This window comes from Amblyomma mixtum, chromosome 1 (assembly GCF_055824585.1).
Source record: "Amblyomma mixtum isolate Tamu chromosome 1, ASM5582458v1, whole genome shotgun sequence".
NCBI classification, from domain to species: domain Eukaryota; kingdom Metazoa; phylum Arthropoda; class Arachnida; order Ixodida; family Ixodidae; genus Amblyomma; species Amblyomma mixtum.
Window position 1 is genome coordinate 188,952,778 of NC_143012.1, and position 21,492 is coordinate 188,974,269.

General features: G+C 45.1%; 1 protein-coding gene across 1 annotated transcript; it reads left to right on the plus strand.

Moving 5' to 3' along the window:
- The first annotated feature begins 1,411 nt into the window (after window positions 1–1,411).
- Window positions 1,412–13,535, plus strand: LOC149370279 (ionotropic receptor 93a-like). Its single transcript, XM_089577447.1, has 5 exons — window positions 1,412–1,564; window positions 4,146–4,299; window positions 5,297–5,514; window positions 10,602–10,894; window positions 13,322–13,535. Exons 1-5 carry the CDS (start codon window positions 1,427–1,429, stop codon window positions 13,533–13,535), a joined length of 1,017 nt encoding a protein of 338 aa, XP_089433573.1. The 5' UTR covers window positions 1,412–1,426.
- The last annotated feature ends 7,957 nt before the right edge of the window (window positions 13,536–21,492 follow it).

Sequence of the window (21,492 nt, forward strand, 5' to 3'; positions counted from 1 at the left end):
ATTTGCCTGCGGGGCACTCTACCAGTGTGGGCGGAGCACACAGTGAAGGTAGACGGCAGCTATCTGGCTGAGAAGCGGTACACTTTAATGGTCTCTTCATCAGCGATCTGAGAGAAGGAGCGCTATTTTGTCACAACTCACGTGCTCCGTCTCACTTCTGGCGCATCTGCAGGTCAGCCTTTTATACAAATAGCCCTATATTGCTGCATTCTTCAAAGAGGTGATAAATACTGTACATCGAATCATCCTATGGCAGCTGTCTTCTGTCTGTTCTGTAAATTTAAGGCTACAGAGCATCGGAAGATATTGGAGAAAATTGAGTAGGTTTCATAGCCATTATGGAACGGTGCTGGGAGTATTAGTGTTTCCTGAAGAAATTCTGGCTGGCTGGTAAGAGACCCGCCCGAGAATAGAAAAACCACTCCAGGTAATCACAGTCTTGAGGGAGCGAATATAGTGAACCGGCCATTTTGCAGCTGTGGTTTTTACCTAGAAATATATGTAGTGGTATATTGAAGTGGGGTTTTAAGCCTGTCACAGAAGGGAGGAAGAACCACCACTCCACGGTGGATGCAGATTTGTTGTGGAGCAGCTGAAAAAAGCATATGGAATATACCGCCTCACTGCACAGGCAGCACGCTCTCTTCTTGTGTTCTGCGTGGCATCAACGTGCCGTGGGAGCTCTCTAACATCGGCGTATGCACAATCGCATGGCAATTGGCTACCAATGAAAGAACACTGTGTTTCTTTCTAACAAATTTAAATAAGGATTGCATGAACCTGAACGGATGTACTGCATTCATCGTGATTCCTCTGCCCGCGAGTAACCAGCGTACAGAACACTTCGTGGAAAGCGCAAGTGATGTCAATTGATGCCTAAAAAAAGGCACCATGGCGAAGATGGACGCAAACTGGATATGGAGGTTAACTAACGCGCACAATATACTGATGCGAGTATCGGAAAGCAGACCCGCTCGCTAAGCGAATGTGAAATTGGGGTTTTTGTGGCTAAACCTTCGGGAAAACAAGGTGAAACCAGCACCATGATTGAGTTCTCGGATGCCTTTTTGCTACTTAATGTCGCATGTTCTTTATTTTTATTGTGTATTATGCAGCGTTTCATACATCATCAGCGCTCAGTACTAGCTGCTAGATCCAGTTAACAATCTACACTCGCAGTTTGCAGCTCAGGATATCTGCCGTTGCGAGCTAAACAAGAAAATCAAATAAACTTCATCGGCCCCGTTGCGACTTAACTTGATAGCCATGGCTGCTAATGGTGTTTTATTATGCAAGTTACAGGTATCAGATGCTGGTTTAGAAAACTAATGAATAATGCCTGTAGAGATAAGAGTGCACCTGATCGCACTGATTTTTATACATTTTTGAATTTTGTTTGAAGAGAGCAGACCTTGCTCTGGGCCCCATGGGAGTGACGTATGACCGTGCCAGGGCTACCACCTTCACTACAACAGTCTTCACAGAGTACATGACCATCTTGGCTGGCTTTCCTGACCTCATCGAAGTCAGCGCTTTCGGAACACTCATGGCCTTCGAGTGGACGGTGAGCGGGAATCTTGCTGCTGAGCGCGCCTCCTCCAAACGCCGAACTCGGAACCCCCAAGTGGCTTCCGACACAAGACAGAACAAGTCTTATTTTCGTCACTGAAGACGTTTACTATAGAGCTGTCAATTAATTATTACAACAAATTAGCTTAAGAACGTCAACAGCCTCTCGTAATGCAGACTGTGAGACCTTGCACATATGGCAGAAACGGAGTGCTTGTGTTAAGCACATAACCCTAGCTGCAGAGGGGTGGGTACTTGTGGTTTACTTCAGCATACATAAGTGTTGAAAAGAATGCCTTACGTGAATGAGTTGTAATGAGAGGGCTTTGCTGGCTGAATATAAGGAAATATTTTGGTGGTTTTTGTTAAAAGTTACTTGGCATAACGCTTCAAATGCGTGAATGGCATTATGTTTTTAGATGACGGAAGCGAACAATCACAGAAACCCAGGAGCATAGGGGATGTCTTGTTTTTTCAGTTATTATCAGTGGGAGATTAATAACAGCAAAATAAAAAACTACCACCTGCCGCAGATGGGATCCAACCCTACGACCTATGAATTTCGCGTCCATTTGGAGGTAGTGGGTTCCGATCTCCCCGTGGCATGTCTTCTTTTCTTCTGCTTTTATTAATCTTCCATTGATAATAACTGCAACAAAAGACATCCCCTATGCTCCTTGGGTTCAGTGACACCTGGCTTTCGTCATGTATGTCATAAAAGAGCACCACTTTTTATTCAATTGTCTGCTGAACTCTCTTCCTATGATATTCACACCGCCCTGCAAAGTATTTATGTGCCACATTCCTAGCACAAGGCCAGCTCTTTCGACAAGCTGCAACTAGCTGTCGGCAGCGTTTGACCACTGCAAGCAAGGGAGAGCGGGAGAGCGCCAATAATGCTGTCTTCTTCTTCCTTGCTTTCGAATATTCATAAAACAGCACAACTCTTTGAATTAAGGTTCCTTAAAGAAAAAAAGACAGAAGATAAGAATTGCAAGCGAGAACTACCTCGAGTACGCTGCCTCTTTAGTGACATATTGCACTCAGGGGCATTTAGCGCAGAACAATGAAATTGCAGCACTTATGAAATTTCACTTATCGACACAAACCTCCTTCTGAGGGGCAGATAAAAGTCCCATTACGTGCGCCAGCTATAATAGTGCAGGATCGCGCTTTGATATTGGCATGATTAACACTGGAACTTAAGTGTAAGTAGGAGTTCAATACTCCAGCATGGAAAATTGTGCTTGGAGGCAAATAGGCTAAAGATTTACATAAATCATGAGACTAACTCGCGGTGCGGTGGTATTGCGTGTGGCTCCGTATAATCGCCATCTCAGAGTACAAACGCTTTCTCTGCAGTTGCACACGGGTGGGCAGCTCACCTTGCTTCAAGAAGGCTGGGCAGTCAGTAATTGTAGCGGCTATGATCAAGGGAATTTGAGCACGTCATCTAACTATGCCAAGCGCTATGTGACAGCTCATGGAGTCTGTTAGGTTGAGATATTAGATAGATGATGGTTGTTCTGTCGATTAGCGCAAAGCGTTCGTCAAAGGAAGGACCCTAGTGGGCTTCCTTCTGGATTATGCTGTTTGTCTTATTAAGCATCGACAGCATGGCAATGCCCCTGGATGGTGAGAGGAACTTTTGCCCTAACCTTCCGAAGCTTGGAACTTGCACGGGAGCTGCAGGGGCCCTATTACTTGGCGCAGAAGCAAACCCTTGGGGCCCTTTAATTTTGACAAAGGCTGTACGTTGACGATCGTGTTTTTTCGCTCAAAGCTCTTAAAATTTTATACAATGTTCTTATTTTATTGACGTTTCTTCCGTGCTGCTCTCTTTTCCTTAATCTTGTCATGTTTCTGTCTCTCTTCATCTTGTCTGTGTTCTTGGTGTGGTTTTCGTGGGATTGCACTCTCGGAAGTTATGTTTCCAAGAATGTTTGCATCTTCCGATCACTGAAGTCAAATGCAAACTTACCCAGGTTTGCTTTGTAACCGCCACGCAGGAGGACATGCAGGAGTTCTAACAGCGGGGTATTCTTAATCTAATTCTAATCAGCTGAACAAGGGAAAGAAGGTTTTGAATATTGCTCTAGTCAGAAGAAATAAATAAATAACACAAACAGAAAAAGGTAATTAACATCCCTGCGCAAAAGGATTAAAATAAAATCTTCTGGATAATTTCTTAACATGCGAATACGAACCTTTTTGACTACGCATCGGTTAGACGGGCAAAAACAGCAGTCGTGGAATCTAATTCCGAAGTGACTGAGGGGAGTAATCATAAGCATTTCTCTAGGAGTACTCGGAAAGATTTCGCCAGAAATTTAAAAGCAGAACTACTCATAAATATACGTCCCTCAGCCGATTGTTGTTTCAGTAACGGTCTGTCGGCAAGGCGTCAGAACCGTCGCTATTATCGTCTCAAGACTTTTAATGTGTTGAGTGTGTGACTCAAGAAGAAACTTGATAATAGAACCAATGGTGCTTTCCGCTATCTATACTTACAGGGTGGCGCCATGCCAGTGCTCGGAGCTTGATGCGTTGAAGCAAACATGTCTTCCATTGCGCAGGTTTGGATTGGGCTCCTGCTTTCCCTCGTAGTCTGTGTGATGTCCAATGTTTTGGTGGACGTCGTTCTCGGTGCCGCCAAGTGGTCAAAAGCTGGCCTGCGACGCACCCTCGAAGACAACTGGTGGATTTACTTCTCCGCGATGTTCTTGGAGTGTGAGTAGCAGCGTGTGGCTATGACCCACAGTGTAGCTTACATGTTGCAGGCAAGAAGAATTACTAAATAAGTTTTATCGTTGATAAATTGACGTCAACATTTTTCTGGCACTTCTTCAAATGAATGTGTACTGTAACATACTAGTACCGCGTGGACTGCCCCACGACAGCGCCCCGTGAAAGCGTTAGCACTAGGGAACAAAAGTCCCCAGGGCATGTCAGTGGCAACAGATGATGTCTCTCATGCTAGACAATTACTCGAGACCACACTTGTGGAGGTGCCTGGAGTGACAGTGAGATGAATCGGTGGCATATATGGCACTAATGCGCCTAGATCGCTTTTTGTGTTTCCTGGGAAATTTTATGGCGAATAAGACTCCTGCGTTACTAATGTTTGCTTTGCATAAAACTGAAATAATTGAATTTCTTCTACATGAGCCATTCGCTTTCACTGATAAGAAATTGAAGATCACTGTTAATGAAAAATGAATCTAATAAAGGAGTATTTACTGTAATAAATGTCTTGTGGCAAATTATAAGTGCTCAGAAGTATCCGCCTCTCATATTATTTTGCTTGTAAAGACCTTTTCCCGCGGATATTATAAATTGCTTGCATCAGTCCCTTAGTTTTCCTAATGACTCGCCTATTTTTGCTTTTACTAGACTAATTTAGAAACTGCATAAATTGAAGGAATAAAGCTTTTTGTATATTCAGATTTAATTTAGCACGCTTAAGCAAAATGTTTGATTTAATTTTATGCTTTGTTTGCAGCGGCAACAAATAATTTGTGGAAATTTCTGTTCCGTACTTATCTGGCTAAATTTATGTCAAACATCCGGGTAGCGAAACAACACTCGCCGTTAAATTCTTACAGGCTGATCAGCTCCACATTCTGAGGCCCCATTGGGAGCATATCTTGCGCTTTATGTTTCGCTAAAGATGCTTTTTTTCTGGGCACGGAACGTAACATGACGTTGGTTGTTTTTTTTTTCGCAGCGTCTACGCGAACGCCCCACACAACACCTGGAAGACTGGTGCTCGCTGCCTGGTGGCTAACGGTGGTGGTGCTGATGAACGCCTTCACGGGACACATGAAAGCCACCATGATGCTCATACCAGAGCCCGAGCGAATCGACAGCGTAAAGGACGTGTCACGCCGTCCGGACGTGAGGCCATTCGTTTGGAAAGGGGGCGCCTACGAGGACCTTCTCAAAGTGAGCACCGATGAGAGATGTCATACACTGGAGAGTGTGCAAGAATGCGCAAAGTTTATATTACAGGCTGCAGGAGGAAAGCTGCATATTATTTGGTTTGAGATGCTTTTTGTTAACTTAAGCGGCCAGAAAGTTTGGTTCAAATTAACGAATGAGACTCAAGAATTTAGTGTGAGTGACCAATATTTTCTCTTTAGGAGCAGGGAATCAAAAATAATGTGGCAAAATTTATATCGGTTTCATTCATGAAGAAACCATTCAATTTTCCTTCCCTCCCTGTGCGTTATATCTCTGCGAAAATGCGAAGGCTTACACAGGATATAGACGAGAATGATTGTGAGCACTAAGCGCATGCTTTTTGATGCTCACCCACACATCTACTTTTTACACAATCACTGAATCACTCACTCCTGTGTGTGATATATCTCTCTCTCTCTCTTACAAACGCACGCACGCACACACACAAACACACACACACACACACACATACACGCGCGCGCGTGCGCGCGCACACAAACACACACACACACACACGCACACACACACACACACGCGTACGCACGCACGCACGCGCACGCAAGCACCCACTCGCGCACACACACACACACACAAATGGGGTTGAAAGAAGAGGGATCATAAACAGTTTTCCACAGAATTTTCGCAAGGGGCGGGAAAGTTAGCGGAATGTATCCATCTGAAGGTATTCTTGGCTAAGTATAAAAATAACGGCCAAGGTAAGCCGCAGATCCAGCTGCATGCGGAGATACAGGTTACAAGAGAGCAACTTCGATCCCGGCCGCGGCGGCTAGAAGTTCTTTGGAGGAGAAATTCTAGAGGCCCGTGTACTGTGCGATGTCAGTGCACGTTAAAGAACCCCAGGTGGTCGAAATCTCCGGAGCCCTCTACTACGGCGTCTCTCATAGCCTCAGTCGCTTTGGGACATTAAAACCCCATAAACCAAACTAAACCAAAGAGAGCAACTGATGGCAAAGCTGGAAAGCTTTGCTAAGGACGCCTTCCTCCATGGTAATATTACGACTATTGGTACCAGTACTACAGCGCAGATTTCCAATGCGCCCCCGCTGATTTCTGAAAACCGCTACAACAAAGATTCCAAGATAAGCCTGATAGGATAATCAGCACTGCTTTCGAATTACTGCGTTTCGAATTACTGTGCACACTACTCAATCGTGTACACAATGGTGACGCAGACTGTACGAAATCGACGACGTCGAAGACGTTTGAGCTGTTTCCTGAACAATGATAAAACGAAAAAAAGTGGGTAAGTCTGGCGTTTTCTCTAGCGGTCCCCTATATATTGCGCAAATATAGCGACGCCTCCGGTAACGCCCTTCTGATGGCGTCATTACATAGCGATATGCGATACACTTCTCAACAGTATGCTGAGCTCATGCTTTTGTTGGGCGACTTTTACGTCACTCAAATCCAAATTTACTCTATTTTATACTTCCCGGCATATACACACGTGTATTAATTGAGCAGTTTTGTAGTTGCAGCTGTAGTCATGCCGAGCAGTCACTAGCCTAAGTTCTAGAAGTCCCGTATGGGGTACGAGTCTGTGCTTATCATTTACATGTTTCCTTCGCTTCGCCTTTGAAGTGATTTCAGCATCTCGTGGTGACAGCGGCCAACACCGCTTGTACGTTAACCTTACCCCACGAAACGAGCCTATTTTTGTGGATGGCAGGCACAAGGGCACTGTGGAAGGACTATCGCTTCAGTCGGCAGAAAAAAGGAAAGCTGCCTGTCTGCAAGGGCCCAGGATAACAAATTTTTTGCATGGATATAAAGCAGACATTCCAAATATTAACACTACGGCAACACAGACCCGCAGCAATGATCGAGATAAGAGTGCTTGAGCGCTAATTCTGTGATCTCTTTTTCTCATCACTGATAACTTTTGGCAGTGTGGATCACGAGTGACCTACGAAAAACCACTAGTTACATGAAATAGAAAAATACAATATAAAAGTAGTAGGCTTACTGTATCATTCAAGTAAACATTTTCCAAGTTGTTTTGGTTTAGTTTGGTTTATTGGGGTTTAACGTCCCAAAGCGACTGAGGCTATGAGAGACGCCGTAATGAAGGGCTCCGGAAATTTCGACCACCTGGGGTTCTTTAACATGCACTGACATCGCAATTTTCCAAGTTATGTTTAAACACTCGAAGTGTTACGAATACAGGAGATGACGTTGGCACTTGCCTGAACTTCCTTGTGCATAAATTTGTTCCAGCATTTACTGAATCGTGGTGCACTGGTTCATTTGATGTCCAGCTTGAAAAATACTTTTTGTTTAGAGATAACAAAAAAGTTGAAGTATCCCTTTGTATTTTGATGATAGGATCTCATATTCTTTCCTTGAGGCAATTTCTATTGTTTATAGTTATTACGCGGTATGTGTTGCTGACTCTTGCGGTGTTATATTTTTGTTTACCAGCCTCCATTCGGTAATGTCCAAAATTTTTCTTACATCGACAGTGTGCTTATCTCATTCACAGGACATTGCAATTGCATTTTCATGCAAGGGAATTTCAATACATGTATTTATATTATGTGCCAATAGTGTGTCCAAAAACTTACTTTAATCACCAGCTGTATCTGTGCGAATTGCTATAACTGGACTGGTTAATAACTGGACACACAGGAACTGCGATTGATTTGTGTTTCACTGACTTTCATCTATTGATTATGGGTCGGGCGGGATGGCTTATGACGCTAGCGACCATCTTCCGTACTTCACATTTGCCACATTTGAAAAAAAAAAGTGTTCAGGTATTGCATGCCACACGTTTTCGAGAAAATAATAAAGAAGCAATAAACCGCTTCGGATGCATTACTTCAAAATTGTACTGGTCAGATGTCTCTAGTGAAGAGAAATCCAAGCGCTGTTAAGATATTTTCGAAGAAAAATTGCAAAACGCTTATCTGTTCCTTTCGTTTTGTTTCTTCTATTTGCTTCAAAAAGGCTAAAAACTGTGGACTACTAAGGACATGTACAAAGGCATAAGGAACAAACACAAGCTGTTTGCTGAACTTTTGAAGTATGTATTGAACTTACTTAGAGTTATAAGGAATTCTCAACTCTGATTTTAAATTAACCAAACGACAATATAACGCAGATTTTGCTAATAACCATGCTCCAAACCAAATTCGGAAGTCAAGAATTTTAGCCTCAAACGATCTCAAACAACTCCAAAAGATATTGTGACCGATGGCTTTGCCTACGAAAGTTGACACTTATCAGATAAGTTGAATGAATACTTTTGACACTAAGAGAAAACCAGGCCTGGCAAGCAAATAATATTTTTCCTATTTCACACACTGAAGGAAATCCAAAAGCTACAAAATTTATTTCCAACACCAAAGGCCGAAATCGCATGGTAGGTAATGGTTCTGAAAAATAATTAATCTGTTGGAGCTGACAGTATCAATGCCGACTTAGTAAAATTGGTTTTTGAGGCAAGGAAATGGTGGAGTATCTGTCTCACATATCTCAGTGGACACCTAAACCGAGCCGTAAGGAAAAGAAGGGAGGTGGGAGAGAGTGAAGAGAGAAAGAGGGGCCGTAGTGGAGGTCTCCGGAATAATTTCGACCACCTGGGGATCTACAACGTGCACTGACATCGCACAGCACATGGGCACCCTTTGCGTTTCGCCTCCGACGAAACGCGGCCGCCGCGGTCGGGTTCAAACCCAGACTACCCGGGCTCAAAACCAACCGCGGCGCAGTGTTTCGATAGATGGTCGTGGTGGGAAACATTTTTGTGCATATACACTTTAGTAGGTTCTGCATGATCTGCCCCAGAGGGGGCCAGCCCTCACAAGTACCAGGTGGAGGTCCCTAGTTCGGGACGCCAGTGGCGTAGGCCGCCGCCCTGGCTCGCGCGACGAAGGCCCGTCGAGCCTGCAGGTCAGAGCAGCCGGGCAGGGTCGCTTCCCAGTCCTCCCGGGTTGGATTGGGGTGAGGGGAGACAGCAGGGTTGGAGGGGAAGGCCCACACTATGTGGTAGATGTCCGAAGACTTCTGCGCACAGTGCGGACAGCTTCCCGAGAAAGAAGGTTCGAAATGTGTCAGAGCTGCCGGGCACAGCAAAGTATTAGTATACAGGCGAATCAGAAGCCGCTCCTCCGCCTTTTGAGAGTCCTTTACATGGGCGGCGATAAAGGCCGTGGCCAGATTGATAAAGTAAGACAATACCTTTGAAGGAGTAAGCTGGAGTGAATTCGAGTTCCTGATTGTCGGGGTTCAGGGGAATGTTCGGTGAGAGAGCGCGCGGGCGGCGGCGTCAGCTGCCTCATTTCCCTCAAGGCCCATGTGAGCAGGAGCCCAAACGATACGCCAGTGAGCGGGGTCCCCGGTGTAGACGCTGTTTTGGAGAATGCGGGAGGCTAGATATGGTACACAGCGCTGCTCGGCGTTCCGACAGGCCTCTCGTGCGTCGGAAATAATTATTTTTCAAGTGGGATCAGATGCCGAGCTCAAAAGGCGCCCGTGTGCTGTGTGATGTCAGGGCACGTTAAAGATCGTCAGGTGGTAGAAGTTATTCCGGAGACCTCCACTACGGCGCCGACTTAATGAAACCTGCATCTGATGTTATTGCGCCTCTTTTGCCGCATCTATAGAATCAAATTTGAAACCATGCAAGTATCGAAAGAAATTGGAAATTGCAACACAGTGCGTGTTGAATAAGGCCTGAAGATGTAACGATTCTTATAAGAATTTCCCTATTTCTCTCTCACACAGCTCATATAGTTAGGTAAAGTTAAGTTAGCATCCTCAGCAAGAAACTCGACCCGCCTTACATTGCATTCCATTTTGCTCTTCGAGTGGTGAATTAGAACAGTTCGCTCAAGAGTTCTTATGAGTGCCTAAACTGCGGTTTTGGTGATTGTTAGCTTCTGCGATGTAAAATGAATCAAGAACACCTTGCAGTCCAACATCGGGAGTAAATTTTGGAAGCTTTGAGAATTTTGAAAAACACTGTGCATTTGCCTTGTTCGTTGCTCTTTGTGTTGTCTTGCTGCTGGTTGGAGCTTATGGCGAATGGTCCAATGCATGCGCAGAACGCACACGGCGTGGAAGTGTACCGCATCGTGTGGGCCATGACCGTGGCGCGCGACGGTCTCCGTGACATGGGCCAGCTGTACGACGAGGAGAACCTGCGCCAGGTGCTCGAAGGGAAGGCGGTGCTCATGAGCGACCACACCTCGCAGCAGTACCACATGTCGCGCACTTGCCGCTTGCGGCTGTCGCCCGGTAGCTACTACTTCGGCGAGGAGAGCTCGTACCCCACCAAGTTGGCCATGGCCATGCGAAAAGGAGTCGATCCTGGCCTCCTGCGCCTCATAGACCAAAGGTTTGGTTCCCCGAACTGCGGCGGCGTTGTGTTGGTTTCATAGATTTCGAGTAATAGCTCTCTTTCAATCTTTCTCTGCATAACATGCTGCACATGTATGTCCGAGCTGAAAGCTATACCGCTAACCCTGACATCAGTATCTATGCCATTCATACGGTCTTGGGCGACAACTATCAGCATAAAAGAGGCTACCTTAGGGTACAAGGACATTGCGGGTGAACTCTTCCTGCTCTGCAGAATGTGCCTTATTGTCCACATTTCCTCATTCCATCTCACTGCCGCCTCTCAGGAGTAGGGTGCCTGCACGATCCCTGTCAAGCGGCATAACTGGGCAACACAACACGTTACATGCCAGAGCAATGCAGGAGTCAGGTGTACTATGCGCTGAACAGAAATTTTCGCTTGCAATACTTCGCGTAGTTGTCAGATTGCATTCAGATGCATTCTTCCCTCTCTTCCTGAGCAGGTGACAGGAATCGGTACTTTTTTCTGGTTAGCCTCCTAGCCTTACCTGCTCCCGTTTCTTTCTCTCTCTGCCTGCATGGACTGCTGAATTTTGTTTTCAGTTTTATTTTCATGTTGACTCCGTTAACGATTCAAAGGTTTGCCTGTGCCCGCTGTCAGCGCATGTATGAATGCTGGTCGCGGCACGAATATTGGCGCAAGATGTTATTTCTTTTAGCCATACACAGGCTGCACACTTTGCTTCAGTTGTGATAAACTGCTAATACCAAAACCTAAATTCTGTTAGCACGGATCAATATTCCTTTGTGGTGGCAACAACAAAAGTTCGGATTGTGAGAGGAAGATTATGAAAACGACAGTTATGCTGTAGGACAGCAAATTACGAGAAGACCATGCATTTGAGGCGACAATTCTGCGAAAGCAGCTCGATTTGCCCTCGCTAATTGTTTTGATGCCCTTACTTGGAAGAAAGCTTTTACTCTAAGCCGAGGTTTCTAGCATGTGAGAGACTTTTTTCTGGAGAGTCAAGGCGGCCAGAATTCAGTCGAGGTTATAGGGGCATGGGGGTAGTCGCATAGCTAGGGGATGGGCTGAGGTATAGAGTTGGCTGGTGGGTGGCGCTTCGGGGGGCTGCCAGCTTCCCACTGAGTCTTTTGATTCGATTTTGCCATCACCTTTTCGTTCTGCTGCTGCGTGCGCTTGTTGTGGGTCGAGGTCTTGTGGAGGTGGAACGTAGGAGAATTATTGGTGGGTGAAGGTTTTTAAGGGAAGAGTAGGGAGGGGTGGTGGTTAGCGTTTGCGGATGGTGGGGGAGAGGTGGCTGGCCGGCTGTGCTAATGGATGGTACAGACGGAGGGCGAAAGCTGAATGCTTGAGGCTGGAGGCTTCGCTTCAACTGCAACCAGGTTTTCGTGGCGGTTAGAGTGGCACTGCTTTTGCAGCTATATTGATGTTCTCTTTCAATGCCGATGTCATGTAATAAGCGTGAAGTGCGTTGGAGAAAAAGCGTGCCATATTCATTCAAATTCACGAACGGGTACATTCAAAAGCGAACATCGTGCATATATTTTCCTTCCTTCACTTCCTTCATACTTCACACATTTCATTCAAACTTTGAGCGCTGGAGTAAACAGTCAAATAATATGCCATCAGCAGCGTGTAAGCTAGAAGTGTGTTATGGAGGTGTAGCTGGGCACAGGCCACCCACGAGTAATTATAGCTTAATACGTTTTAAGAAAGGAAGACGAGAAACAGCAGTGCACTAAGTTAAAGAACCCCTGTCGTTGTAGATTATTTCTTGACTCTCCTCAGCGAAGCTCCTCGTAGCTGAGGACGTTGCCTTCTAGGATAAAAAGAAACCCAGCCCAATATTTCCGTACTAACTATCCTGATGGCTCAATCTCGATGACGGTCTCCCACTGCGCACAAGGTCGCAGGTTTGATTTTGTTAGTGAAGGCGCCACTTTTTTTGGGCCTTCGTGAGCTGAGATTCATGAGCTGAGATTCATGAGCTGAGATTTTAGCGCAAGTTAAGTGAACCCCCGCTGGTCGAAATCAGTCCGGAATTCGCCTGTAAGGAGCAGACCACAGGTGTTCTTTCAGTTTTAAAAGCTATATTTCTGTTAATTGCCTATTGTACAGACTTTCAGAACTGTAACCTTTCTCGTTGGAAATTGTAGCATTTCTTTTGCTTGGGCGCAAAACGAAGTGCGAACGAATGACATGATGATAGCACGGCAGCAAAAACTTTTAAACGAGCAAGTTATTAACATATAAATACCAGCGCAAACCAGCAAGACACACGACGAAGAACGAGGACACACGAGGTCCTCGTTTACACGAGGTTTTACGTTATGGATCACCAGCTAGCCCGCACTCTTACCCTACTGAAGTTATTAAGACACTGCAGCAACCTGGTTGATTTCCTGCATAGAATTGATGAACATCTCCGTATGCTCGCAGGGTGAGCTGGCTCGGGGAGAGTGGTATCATCCAAGCTTGGATCGAGGCGGAGCTTGGTGATTGGCAGTCGTGTCTGTCAGGAAGCCAAGAGGAGACCTACAGTGCTCTCTCCCTTTTCGAGGTCCAGTCCGTCTTCCTGATGTATCTCATCACCGCAGCCCTGTCACTGCTCGTGTTCTGCGGAGAAATGCTGATCGGAGGTAAGCAACAATGAATGCTTTTAGGGGGAACGTTTTCAGCAGCACTCCCTCGCTGGGCTATCTGAGTCTGCAGAAAGCTTGAATGAGTCAGCTTTCGTAAGCACTTGAAAGAACATCACAAGCAAATGCGCTGCAGCCTAATTTAGAACAGGCAAAACAGTAACGTTTATAACCACAACGAATGCGAAATTAGCAGAGCGAAATCAAGGTGTCTTGACATTTGTGTGCTACCTGTTCTTCCCGTGATGAAAAAAAGGGCTTGAAGTATGATTAAATTACGCGCGATATCCCTGCTGCGAAGGGAGACAGATACTTGTGGACAGATACTTGTGGTTGAAATAATCGTTTTAATTCCAGCTTAAGAAAATACCTCGAGAGCTGACCTGTGAGTGCTTCAGAATCAAAATCGGGTTATGTTTTCCAGTTATCAATCACTGGAAGGATTGCTGGGCTAAAAGCCAGATATGTGGCTTGAAAAAGGCCCAGGAACCATTTACATGGCAGTAGACGGAACTGGTTCCAGCCAAAAGAAAGAAGAAACAAGAACGTAGCCCAAACATTTCAAAGTGAAAACAATACACAGAGCACATATGTGCATACAAAAACATATGCAAAACATATTGTCAATAAAAAGTACAAAGCAAACATCTGATAATCCTTATGCAGCAGTTTGAAATGAATTTTTGTGTACCACAGCAAGGTTACTGTAATTTTACAAAATAGTTGCGCAGTTGTTTTGAAATATATCCGAAAGCATTTTTATACTTATTGAAAGCGGCGGGGGCGTTGTGGGCTAAAGACTGTAGCTTGTAGTTTGTGCGAAAGCGGGGTACTGCCCATATATCAGTGTTTCGTGTCTGCAAATTGTTACTGCGCTGTTCCAGTGATGCAAGAGATCTTAAAAGTCTATAAATTTCAGGGGATGGCAAATACAATGCGTGCAACAGACGAAACTCCTACAGATAACCTCCTCTAGTGAAGCCATACGACACAAATGCACCCTTTGTTGTCGACATGCGTTCGAGATTGGCGGTAACGGACCCTATTCTTCTGTAATACAAGAAGACTGTTTATATTACTCTTGGTGGTAGTAGCCCAGACTAAGTTACAATACGTTAACTGAGAAATGAAAGAGCGAAAAATATTTCCGTTTTTGCTTTCAAGGATAGGAAGGAGTGGCATTGAGAGAAAACGCAGGTTAGTGATAAAAGTTTTTTACATAGATAACGAACATGAGCGTCCCAGTTTAATTGAGAAGAGAAGTACACCCCAGGCACCTTATATTCATTGACAATTTGTATCTGTTCGCATCCCCAGCTCAGATTACGAGTCATTTGCACGACTTTATTTCTGACTCGGAATGCGATCGCTTTTGCCTTGGCAGAATTTTGATGCGGTTTATGTATGACGAAGATGAACATCCGCAGTACTTCAATGCATTTCATTTACACCTGGTCTATATTTTAACCAACACGAGCAGTGTGCTGCAATCTGCAAATATAACAAAATGAATTGAAAGATCAATCTTTACATTGTAATTAATACATGTATTAAAGAGCGGACCTAATACATTACCTGAGGTATTCTACATTTTATTGAAGTGAAATTTGATGTTTCGATATGTGCACACGTGCACTGCTACGTAGAATTTCAGCAATGCAAATGGTATTCCACGAATGCCATAGGATGGCAGCTTACGTATGAGGATGTTAGGATCAAGACAGTCAAATGCTTTGCTAAAACGTAGGAAAATTCCCCAGTGTACAGACTGTTTTCAATGCTTTGTAAGATTTCTTCTTAAAGTTCTAATAGAGCGCTATCAGTCGACCTATTTTTCCAGAAACCAATTTGGTGATCTGTTATAACATTTTGCTTTTGAAACAAATTTGTTACGCTACATGTATTTATTTTCTCAAGTCCTTTAGAAAACAGCGGAAGTATCGATATAGGCCTATAGTTTATCTGCAGGTTTATGTCACCGCTTTAATAAATTACACTAAACTCTTGCATATTTCATGCGGTCGGGAAAAATCCTCTTTGTAAATATAGCTTAAAATTATTGGTTGGTGTTGACAAGATGACAGGTAAGACATATTTGACTGGCTGTATTTGCACATTATGGATGTCTAACGACTTATTGTTTGTTAGGGACACAAATGTGTCATAACTTTTCGATCGTCTGCTGGCCTCGAAGATATACAGGAATAGCGTTTGCTTGCGGGGCTTCTGTCACTGTAGCTTTATTATCAGCAGTAGCTACGGTAGCAAAGTGATGATTAAAGCGATTGGCCAGCTCTTCACTTGAGACCTCACATGCTATATCGACCAAGAATGTTATTGAGAGCTTTCCAGGCGGTATCAAACGCTGTTTTGAAAGTTTTCGAAAAGCTGGTCATGGTAAGAAACCTTGGCTCTTCTTAACTCTGTGTTTAAGCAATTTCTCGCCTTTTTAACTAACGTAGTGATTCCGCGCAGAGCGTGCGCAGGAAAACGCGGTAAAGACGATTTTTTGGTAAAAGAGCGCGAAACACGCGACAAAAGAAGGAGGCAACACAAGCGCTTCTGTTGTCTACTTCTTTTATCCCATCTTTCGAGCTGTTTTAGGTATGAACCTTAATCAAGAAGCCCAGTTCGCGACACTTGTATGATTTATAGCTTTTATCATTCTGTTATGGTCATAGTTCTCTCAAGGATTTCTGGATTTCTCAGTTTTTCGTACGTGCGGTTGTTTTAAATGGAAAGGGCTTTAAGTAAATGGAATCATACTGCTTAATGAATGCATTGTATGCATCAATTTCAGTATTTATTTCAAGTATTGAAAACTAAATTTGTGCCGTTATTTCTCTTGAAGTGATTTCAATTTGTTTTCCGTAATTTCCTGAAAATAATAGGTTCCTGACGTGATTGGTTTGGCGGTGAAGCATTTAAGTATGTCCAAATAGTGCCAGCGCTGTAAACGATGCTTGACCATTTATAACAATTAGGTCAAGTACCTCAAGTGGTGAAGGTAAAGTGGTCAAAATCAGTTTTATCCAAAACTTCCTTCCTGAGATGTGAATGGTGGCAATATGGTTAGTAATGCGTCAGGAAATTGAGAATGGTTATGTGCCATCAGGGTAGTTTATTCTTTTTGTTGACAAGGAATTTTTAAGCATGGGCACAATGTCCAAAGCAAGCTTATGTCAGCCTGAGCTCATAACCAGCTCCAACAGATCAACGTTTCTTTAGTGTGATACTTTTTGTCGTTTCGCTGTTGCTGCAATGGGGAGAATGGGGACAGAAGCTAGAAACATCTCTCAAGCGTTTCTCTCAAAATGTTAAGCCAACTATTCTCTTTTTTTTTTACTAAGTACCTTAAGTTGTAGCCAGCGGTCGACCCTTGGTACGTCGCACTTTTATCTGAGCAGGTACAATTGTAAGTTAGTTAGTTCATGGGGTTTAATGTCCCAAAGCGATTCATGCTATGAGAGGCGCCGTAGTGAAGGGCTCCGGAAATTTCGACCACCTGGGGTTCTTTAACGTGTACTGACATCGCACAGTACACGGGCTCTAGAAGTTCGCCTCCATCGATATTCGACCGCCGCGGCCGGGATCGAACCCATTCTCCGAAGACAAGTTGGTCGATTTCTAATGTTCAGCATAATTGTCAGACAGGGCCATGACTACGCTTGAAAAAGTCACGAAGAAGGATTCTGGATAACAAGAACACAGTATCTGCTTAACTACATACCAGAGAAGGACACAGTCATGTGATACACATGATGTATAACGGCAGCCCATGTCTGCTATCAGAACCAAGAGCGCAATTACGGGACAGACAAAAAAAAAACACTGACGACTCAGACACGAAATGTACTATCGCGCTCAATATGAGTTGCAACGCGCGGTCATCGACCGGGGCTCGTTCCATGGTGTGCCTCCTCCAAACAGTCGCTCGGAATTCTCGGAGAAACTATTTCCTGAGCGGGGGTGCTGTTGTTTCCTGGAACAGCAGTTTCTCCCAGAATTCCGAGCGACTGTTTGGAGGAGGCACACCACGGAACGAGCCCCGGTCGATGACCGCGCGTTGCAACTCATATTGAGCGCGATAGTACGTTCCACGATGTCAAATCAAGGTCAGATATACTTTCAGAGCATGCATCTAAATATTAAAATTGGTATTGTGAGTTGCAAGCTGTACATACCAGAAGTGTTATTGCTGACAACAACACATTTCTTAAATTGTCTACAGAGGTCTAAATGTTAGCCGAGAGAACTGATATTCGTCAGGAAAAGTTGTGGCAATGAAAAGAAGGAAGTCGTTAACTCCAGGAATAATCTTATCGCAGGGTGTGAAGCGAAGATTTTGTGTAGTAGACTACGAATGCATGAAGGAAACTCGTTTGTTTTCACTTAATTGATCACTTTTAAAAGAACCACACCGTGTTCGCTGTACTTTCTTTGTGGTCCGAATGCGATGAACTGGTAGTGTTTTTCGGCACGAGAACGCCCTCTGGCTCTTGATCACAAATTTTCCCTGGTGAAAAGATCCCATTCACGGAAGAATTTAGTATGATCAGTAAGCTGACCGTCATTCTGACGACCTAGCTCAGAAGCTTGAGCCGTTTATGAAAAAGCAATACGCCGGATATCGTGTTTTTTGCTTTCTTGCCACACCTACAGGTTACGGAGCAAAAGTTCCAGGAGTGATAAGTTAAAGTCGGAGCGTGATATTACCTGAAGAGGTTGCAAAATTTTCTTTGGAAGTATTTATCCTGCACCGCGATGCGGTGCCTGTACGCTTTCTATTCTAAAAAAAAAACCCGTGTGAGTGCTGCAATGACGTATGTGACATAATTCACTTTTATAAATTACCCAGCATGCTCTACAAACCCCACGCTCTTCTTGTGCTCTTGAAGTAACTTATTTGCCAGTTCACTCTGCGATTGTTAAAAGTTATGTATAACGGTAGGTCCGCCAATCCCTAGCCTTGCTCTATCTTCGACGCTCAGATACGTTCGCTACGTGAATGGTATAGGAGCATAGGCACATGTGGGATTTCCATGACGGCATGTGAAAGAAGGGTTTTCGTCACGGCCTCTTCATTTTTTTTCGATATTAAGGTCTTCAATAACAAAGCGAAGGTAATCTGCGTGAAAAGTGGAAATCTCATACTCAGAATATGCGATCATTACAAATACTTCGTTAAGCAAGGAGAAAAGCTGCATTTTATGAAATAAAATATAAGACACCCATGCGATCGCCCTGCTATTTGACATGCAACCTGTTTCGGGCTAACGGAGTATTTTTAAACTTTCTTTTTCCTGTAATTATATTGAGGAAACCTTATTTGTAGCCTTTAACCTTAGACGTTTACATTGGTTGCAAGATGCGTATAAGTGGGAAATAGAAATAGCCCTTACTTTGGCTCCTGGAACATGGAAAAATGTGATGACAGAATTTTGCCCATACCCCTAAAAATTATCTCAAAAGGAGTTATTTGTTGCCTGTAACCCACGTTTCGGCACTCACTTACCTTCCCTGCCTATTTTTTTTTCCTGCAAGAAGGTTGTTCACGTATTTTCGCTCGTATAACAGGTGTTCCATTCATGCAAATAAAAGCTCAGATATTCAAACATTTTTCAGTGCGATTAATGGCATCAAACAAAGTGAGAAGTGAGCAGTCCAACTGATTACGGGCCATTATTTCCTACAGTTTGGTTTGGACAGATTCATATTCAGAGAAATTCGTTTACTAGGTAGTACCCATTGAAAATGTCAGGAAATAAACTCAAGGCAAGAGAAGGATACCACGCCTACAATTCCTTCCGAAACATACACACTCTGCGTGGCTTCTTTTTAGTATGCGAGAGCAAATGCATTTACCCAAAGGCTCATAGTCCTACACCTGATGGTTGTAGGTAGTTAAAGAACAGTTCCATAGCGCCTGCTGGCGCATATTTGTTTTTTTAGGGTAGGGCATTATGGCACAATTACTTAATGCGCGTGTGTTGTACCACTCCGTTTTCACTTGCTCCTATTTCATGCTTCCCAAGGTGGATAGGTGGAGTTGAATTGCCTTTATGCCTTCCGCTTACTCTACGATCTTTTCTTAACCTGATTGTGCCGCGGTGGCTCAGTGGTTATGGTGGTCGGCTGCTGACCCGAAAGACGCGGGTTTGATACCGACCGCGCAAGACGCATTTTGATTGATGCGAAATGCTAGATGCCCAGTGTACTGTCCGATATCAGTGCATGTTAAAGAACCACAGGTGGCCGAATTCTCCGGAAGCCTTCACTAAATCATCGCTCATAGCCGTAGTCGCTTTGCGACGTTAAGCCCTATCAACCACTTCTTAATCTGAAGACACTGCTATCCTGGGTGGCGCTGAAAATCAATTTTAGTGCAAGAAATTTTTACAGAGATGTGATTGGGGTAAGCCCTATTGGCCCTTTTCCCTAAAAATACTAGGTGGAGCCCCTATTCTGGGGCCCCATTGGCAAGCAATGCCGCCCGCGTCCGGTGAACCAAGGCCTTTTGGGTCTTTAGGTCCTGACAACCGAGCAGGGCCGCCTCCCAGTCCTCTCTGGTAGGGTTGGGGGGGATAGAGGGGTTTGATTGACACGCCCAAACCATGTGGAAGGTGTCAGCCACCTCCCCACAGAACTGGCACTCGCCATCAAAGGATGTATTGAAATGTTTAAGTACCGCCGGGCACAGTACAGTCTTACTAAGAATTTTGATGAGGAGACGCTCGTCAGCGTGATCCAGTCCCTTACAAGGGGCCGGGTAGCGCTGGTGCTCCTCCTTGTAGCAATCGGTGATGTGTTTGAATCTAAGGGCCAGATTGTCTGATTGGGAGCACCTTTCCAAGGACAGGGAGATAGCCCGGGGAGAGAGTGCGCGGGCGGCCACATCGGCCTGATCGTTTCCTTGGAGTCCCTGGTGACCGGGGGCCCAAATCAGGTTACGGGGAGTTGGTTCTTCGCATCAGCAGCTATATTCTAGTATGCGCCAGGCAACCGGCGGAGCCCAGCCCAACTCATAGTTCCGACAGGCCCCTCGCGAGTCGGTGATGATGTGTTTCGACTTGGTTGTAGTGAGAGCCAGAGCTATGGCAATCTCCTCCGTGTGTGTTGCGCTGTAGGCTTTAAAGTGAGCCCATTAACTGTGTTTGTGTTGTGTACGACTGAGGCCGTGTACCACCCCCCGTGGTGTGGGCCGGCAACGTCCACGTAATACACGTGTTCTTGGTTACCATAGTATCGCGCCAACGCTTCCGCGCGCGCCTGGCGACGACCGCTATGGTCTTCTCTGGACATGTTGCGGGGAAGGGGTCGGACCCGGAGGGCGCGTCTCCAGGGTTCTGGCACTCTCTCCCTTTCCTCAATATGGTAGTTATGTTTTATGTGTAGCCGGTCCAACAGGCGGCGACCGGACGTGGTCTGTGCAAGACGCGTGTATTGGTTGACTAAGTGGGCTTCTCGAAGCTCCCGGAATGTGTTTACCACGCCCAAGGCCAGAAGTCGCTGGTTGGACGTGGTGACCGGGAGGTCGAGAGCCCGCTTGATGACATTCCGGTGGATGATCTCCAGTTGGTCATCATCATGTTTGCGCAGGTGCAAGTAGGGGGTTGAGTAGAGGATTCTACTCGTCACGAAAGCATGGGCAAGCCGCAGTGCATCCTTGCTTCGTAATCCGCCCCGCTTGTTGGAGACCCGGCGGACCACCTGGTCTCCCACTGTGCGAAGTTTGGCTAGGGTAGTGTCGACCCTGCGTTCATGGTGTATGAGGTGACCAAGGATGCGGATCTCCTTGTACTCCCGGATCGGTCCCGAGGGGAGACTGATGCAAAGCGGAGTTGTGTCCCGAAGAGAGGGGCATTTGTGCACAAATTCTGATTTAGATGGGGCGCACTGGAGTCCGCAGTAGGCCGCATAGTCGGCGACCACGGACGCCGCTGCTTGCAGGCAGGATTCCATGTGGCCCAG

What these genes read in the sequence shown, in the direction of transcription:
- LOC149370279 (XM_089577447.1), top strand. Translation starts at nt 1,427, where the DNA reads ATGGGAGTGACGTATGACCGTGCCAGGGCTACCACCTTCACTACAACA. An exon ending in CCTACGAGGACCTTCTCAAA is followed by an intron (nt 5,515 to 10,601) that starts GTGAGCACCGAT and finishes ATGCATGCGCAG; the next exon opens with AACGCACACGGCGTGGAAGT. An exon ending in CTGCGCCTCATAGACCAAAG is followed by an intron (nt 10,895 to 13,321) that starts GTTTGGTTCCCC and finishes GTATGCTCGCAG; the next exon opens with GGTGAGCTGGCTCGGGGAGA.